The 5,257-nt window shown below is 46.4% G+C and overlaps 1 protein-coding gene across 1 annotated transcript; it reads right to left on the bottom strand.

The window, feature by feature from the left end:
* Nucleotides 1-312: 312 nt before the first annotated feature.
* On the bottom strand, nt 313-5,055 carry mstna (myostatin a). The gene is made up of 3 exons (XM_058381523.1): nt 4,488-5,055; nt 3,812-4,182; nt 313-3,015 (listed from the first exon to the last, which is right to left on the bottom strand). Exons 1-3 carry the CDS (start codon nt 5,038-5,040, stop codon nt 2,635-2,637), a joined length of 1,305 nt encoding a protein of 434 aa, XP_058237506.1. The 5' UTR covers nt 5,041-5,055; the 3' UTR covers nt 313-2,634.
* Nucleotides 5,056-5,257: the final 202 nt, after the last annotated feature.

The raw sequence follows: 5,257 nt of genomic DNA, 5'->3' as shown, positions 1-5,257 counted from the left end.
TCACTCTCACTCTCAATCTAACTGTCTCACTCTCACTCTCGTTCTAACTGTCTCACTCTCACTCTCGTTCTAACTGTCTCACTGTCACTCTCATTCTAACTGTCTCATTCTCACTCTCGTTCTAACTGTCTCACTCTCACTCTCGTTCTAACTGTCTCACTCTCAATCTAACTGTCTCACTCTCACTCTCGTTCTAACTGTCTCACTCTCACTCTCGTTCTAACTGTCTCACTCTCACTCTCGTTCTAACTGTCTCACTCTCACTCTAACTGTCTCACTCTCACTCTCGTTCTAACTGTCTCACTCTCACTCTCGTTCTGTCTCACTCTCAATCTAACTGTCTCACTCTCAATGTCACTCTCGTTCTAACTGTCTCACTGTCACTCTCGTTCTTACTGTCTCACTGTCACTCTTGTTCTAACTGTCTCACTGTCACTCTCGTTCTAACTGTCTCACTCTCACTGTCACTCTTGTTCTAACTGTCTCACTGTCACTCTCATTCTAACTGTCTCACTCTCACTGTCACTCTCAATCTAACTGTCTCACTCTCACTGTCACTCTTGTTCTAACTGTCTCACTGTCACTCTCGTTCTAACTGTCTCACTGTCACTCTCGTTCTAACTGTCTCACTCTCACTGTCACTCTTGTTCTAACTGTCTCACTGTCACTCTCAATCTAACTGTCTCACTCTCACTGTCACTCTTGTTCTAACTGTCTCACTGTCACTCTCAATCTAACTGTCTCACTCTCACTGTCACTCTTGTTCTAACTGTCTCACTGTCACTCTCAATCTAACTGTCTCACTCTCACTGTCACTCTTGTTCTAACTGTCTCACTGTCACTCTCAATCTAACTGTCTCACTCTCACTGTCACTCTTGTTCTAACTGTCTCACTGTCACTCTCAATCTAACTGTCTCACTCTCACTGTCACTCTCGTTCTAACTGTCTCACTGTCACTCTCGTTCTAACTGTCTCACTCTCACTGTCACTCTTGTTCTAACTGTCTCACTGTCACTCTCAATCTAACTGTCTCACTCTCACTGTCACTCTTGTTCTAACTGTCTCACTGTCACTCTCAATCTAACTGTCTCACTCTCACTGTCACTCTTGTTCTAACTGTCTCACTGTCACTCTCAATCTAACTGTCTCACTCTCACTGTCACTCTCGTTCTAACTGTCTAAACTCTCACTGTCACTCTTGTTCTAACTGTCTCACTCTCACTGTTTCACTCTCGCTCCTACTTCTTATTCTCAATCTGTCTCACTCTTAATCTAACTCTCACTCATGCACCCTCACTCAATCTGACTTATGCTCTCACTCTCTATGTAACTGTCTCACTCTCTCTCCCACTGTCTCACTCTCAATCTAACTGTCTCACTCTCAATCTGTCTCACTTTGATCTAACTGTCTCAGTCCCAATCTAAGTGTCTCAATCTCAGTCTGTCTCACTATCAAAGCAACTGTCTCACTCTCATCTGTCTCGCTCTCAGTCTGTATCATTCTCGATCTAATGGTCTCACTCATGCTCTCACTCTTGATCTGTCTGTCTCACTCTTGCTCTCATTGTCACTCACTCTTTCTCTCTCTCGTCAGTAATGCCTCTCCTAATCTCAGTCCTGCTGTGAACTCTAACATTGTTTCATCTAACAGTCTCCCTCATGCTGCACTAAGACTTGTACTAACACTGTAATAAGCACATTATAAACTTTCTTCTCTACGTTGTTCATGCAGCTAATATATCAGGACCTGCTGCTCTGGTGCTCTACTGATTCCATAGCTTTGCTCTAAACTGCTTTTTTTAAAACACATTATTTATATTTGCTTCTAAACCATAAAGTGTTACACAGCCCCCTACTTACAGGACCTGATCTGAAGCACATTACAGTAAACATGGCTACACGTGCAGACCGCATCTAAAACTCTTACCGGTGGAGGAAACGGGGTTTTTGTCCTGTTAGTGTTGCTACAGTTTTATTACGCTGGCACCAAGCGGAAGTGTTAACACTGCGATCAAATAATTACAGCTAACTTCTATAATAGTCAGAAATTTCCGACTTCCCACAGGACGAAGAAACAGGCCTTCAACTCAGATATCCTATTTGGGAAGTCGGGGTAGTCCGAAAATTCGATTTTTTTATTGTTTCTGTAGTAACGGCTCCTTCACCGGGACTCGAACAACGGACACTCCTCATCAACAGGTTTTAAAAATAGTTGGTATGATGAAGTTTTCTGAAAGTAAAAAGACATTTATTAACATTTAGATGTATGGAAGGAATCTCCAGTGTCAGAGCTTTGTAACAGTCAGAGGTGAAGCTGGAACTCTCTGACAGCTTCAGGACAGAGGAGTTTGGGGATTTTTTGCTGTTGCTCAGTAAGATGACAAGCTGAGATTTTTCTTATTAGCCTCAAAAGCGAGCAATAAGAGAGTCTGGTGAGGGAGGGAGTGTTTATGGTGTGAGAGAGAGCAGGAGCTGGCTGGTTTCTCAGATATTCCACAACATTCAGTCTTGCTATAAAGGGATAAATGTGGCGAGGTGCAGAGCAGTGACACTGTGATAGAAATGAAGCAGAATTCCTCTAGGTTCCCAAAGACTTTCTATCAGACGCGTTTAAACTTAAACCAGGGCAAATCTCAGGAGCAGCCGCAGAGATCCACCACCATGGAAGGGATCTTCCCGTAAATGATCTGCTCTCGGTGGTTGAAGTAGAGCATGTTGATGGGGGACATTTTGGTGGGCGTGCAGCACGGTCCGGCCGTCCCACGCGGGTTCGCCTTGTTCACCAGGTGCGTGTGCGGTAACTTCTGCAGGTGGACCTGCTCACACTCGCCCGAGCAGTAGTTGGCCTTGTAGCGCTTAGGCGCGATGATCCAGTCCCAGCCGAAGTCCTCGAAGTCCACGGTGAGCGGGTAGCGGCAGCAGCGGGATTCAGAAGAGCGCTCGTTGCAGTCGAGGCCGGATTCTCGTCTGGAACGTTTCGGCACCTCTGTGATCTTGACCTCTAGAAAGGGTTGCTGGGGAAATAGACGCAAAAGGAGATAGAAGTGACGTCCAGTTAATAAAGTTCTGTAATTCGTAAACATATAAATGGATATTTTATTAATCTCATCATTATTATTTTGAAACAAAGTGAGGTTACTGATCAAGAATTCTCAAGAAAAGTAACTCAAGACAACTGACGCTAGAATAGTCTTAAACGATTCAATGATTCCCCGCTCAAAACTTTACTTCCTGTCTGCGCTTATCTCCTGTCCTCATTAAACGTGTAGGGAGACAGAAGGAACAGAAGCAGCGGTCGACAGACGCCCACAAGAAACAAACTATATGCAAAACAAGAGATGTGACACTCGCTAGCCAGAACGTAGGACAGTGCTACAGGGACACTAGCAGCTTTCCTCTGGGAGACTGTGATTTGTTCTCCACAGACCAGGCTAATTTGCATGAGTTTGCAAATGATTTTTGACAAGGTGAAAAAGAAATCCACACAACTGGACCACAGAATCAATCGTATACAACAGTCCGGTATGGACACTCCCACAGTCCACGGTGCCCTGACCTTAATATACACTCCTAAGATTACTAAGTAGTGTGGGGGAGGGGCAGCGAGAGTTATAAACAGTACCTAGCGATAAGCTCGTCAGATAAATCATCAGAGACATCTAGCAAAAATAAAGCTAGTTATCTTTTTGAACATACAGCTAATTTTGACTAGCATTAGCTAATTCTCAATCAAAAGCTAACATCCATGGTTTGATGCCTCGTGAAGCTAGCACCATGGCTGTAATGAAGATGATAATGAAATGAACTCACGAGCCCCTCCTCCCCCGATTCGGCAGAGGTCACGGCCAAGTCTTTCCCCTGGCTGTCGAAGGCCTTGATCTCGATCCCAAAGTTACTCTCAGGCTGCTTGAGCCACGCCTGCAGCAGCTGCTTCATGTCGACGCTCTGCCACGGGTTGGTGTGGGCGTCGGCGTCGATCTTCAGAGAGAGGATTTTGGGTCTGGGATTGCTGTAGAAAGGCGGCTGCAGGCGCGAGATCTGCATGAAGACGCTGGTGGCCTCTTTGCCCAGACGCAGGTGGATCCACAGCTGAGCCTTCACGATGTTGTCAGGCAAAATCTTGGGGCTGAGCGAGAATAAACAGCACCGTGGGACGGAGTTGGTCTGAGAAACGCTTTGTGCTGGAACGAGAAGAAATAGATTTAAAGGAAATACCGTGTTTCTGATTTCTTTTGTCGTTTCTGGTTCATCTTAATATACTGTCATGATATTTAAATGGATTTATTCTTAAAATGTTCAATAAATCTACTTTACTAATGTTCATGAACGGCTATTTCTTCTTGATGCTAATTGATGGCCATAAACTTCCATTACTTGTTAGCTACATTAGCTTTACGGCTACAGTGCAGCTCTACACACTGTAAAGTCCGCGTGCAGCAGCAGCTTTTTCATTGTTATACGAATTGCATCAGGGAAACGCGCTTACGTTCCGTCGCCATGGTGATGATTGTCTCGGTGCTGGCCTCCTCGCGCTCCTCCGCCTCCTCGTAATCCTCGCCCGTACTGCCATTTTGCCTCTCGTACCGGCTGAGGAGCTCGAGCAGCGGCGGCGCTCTGGGCACCAGCTGTCTCGCCGCGTCTCGTGTGAGGTTCGGCGCGCGCTCGAGGCGCAGCGCGCTCAGGATCTGCGAGCGGATGGAGTGCAGGCGCAGCAGTTTACTCTGCTGCCGGGACTCGCACGCGGCCGAGCACTGACCGCTCTCCTCGGTCACCGGGGGGCGCAGCGTCGTGCTCGGGCTCTGACCCTCCGGTCCCAGTACACTTAACACACTGATTAGGAAAATAATGAGAAGCATGATCCTGGATGTTAAGTGGGCGGGCGCGCGCCTCAACCCTTTATTCTTCCGTTTTTCTGAGGGCTTTTTGGCGACGCCACGCGCAGGAAACGCGTCGCATCTGAGCGGCTCCGTTAAGCGGGGCCCGGGTTTTATACCGAGATACCCTGCTGTGTGCATCACCCAGGATTGGCTCGAGGACATTCCGAATATAAAAACACACCGAATGGGGAGGGGGAGTTACCTAACATCTGTCTGTCTGTCTAATTATCTGTCTGTCTGACCTATCTATCTATCTATCTATCTGTCTGTCTGTCTGTCTGTCTGTCTGTCTGATCTATCTATCTATCTATCTATCTATCTATCTATCTATCTATCTATCTATCTATCTGTCTGTCTGTCTGTCTGTCTGTCTGTCTGT

The sequence above is a fragment of the Hemibagrus wyckioides genome, linkage group LG27 (assembly GCF_019097595.1).
Source record: "Hemibagrus wyckioides isolate EC202008001 linkage group LG27, SWU_Hwy_1.0, whole genome shotgun sequence".
NCBI lineage: Eukaryota > Metazoa > Chordata > Actinopteri > Siluriformes > Bagridae > Hemibagrus > Hemibagrus wyckioides.
Note: the sequence above shows the minus strand (reverse complement) of the source record. Positions and strands in the feature narration are given on the sequence as shown.

Bases quoted from the DNA above. Each gene is read 5' to 3' on its own strand.
- mstna (XM_058381523.1), bottom strand. From the start codon at position 5,040: ATGTCCTCGAGCCAATCCTGGGTGATGCACACAGCAGGGTATCTCGGT. The intron at 4,183-4,487 runs GTAAGCGCGTTT...TTCTCGTTCCAG, and splicing joins CATCACCATGGCGACGGAAC to CACAAAGCGTTTCTCAGACC. The intron at 3,016-3,811 runs GTGAGTTCATTT...CTATTTCCCCAG, and splicing joins AATCGGGGGAGGAGGGGCTC to CAACCCTTTCTAGAGGTCAA.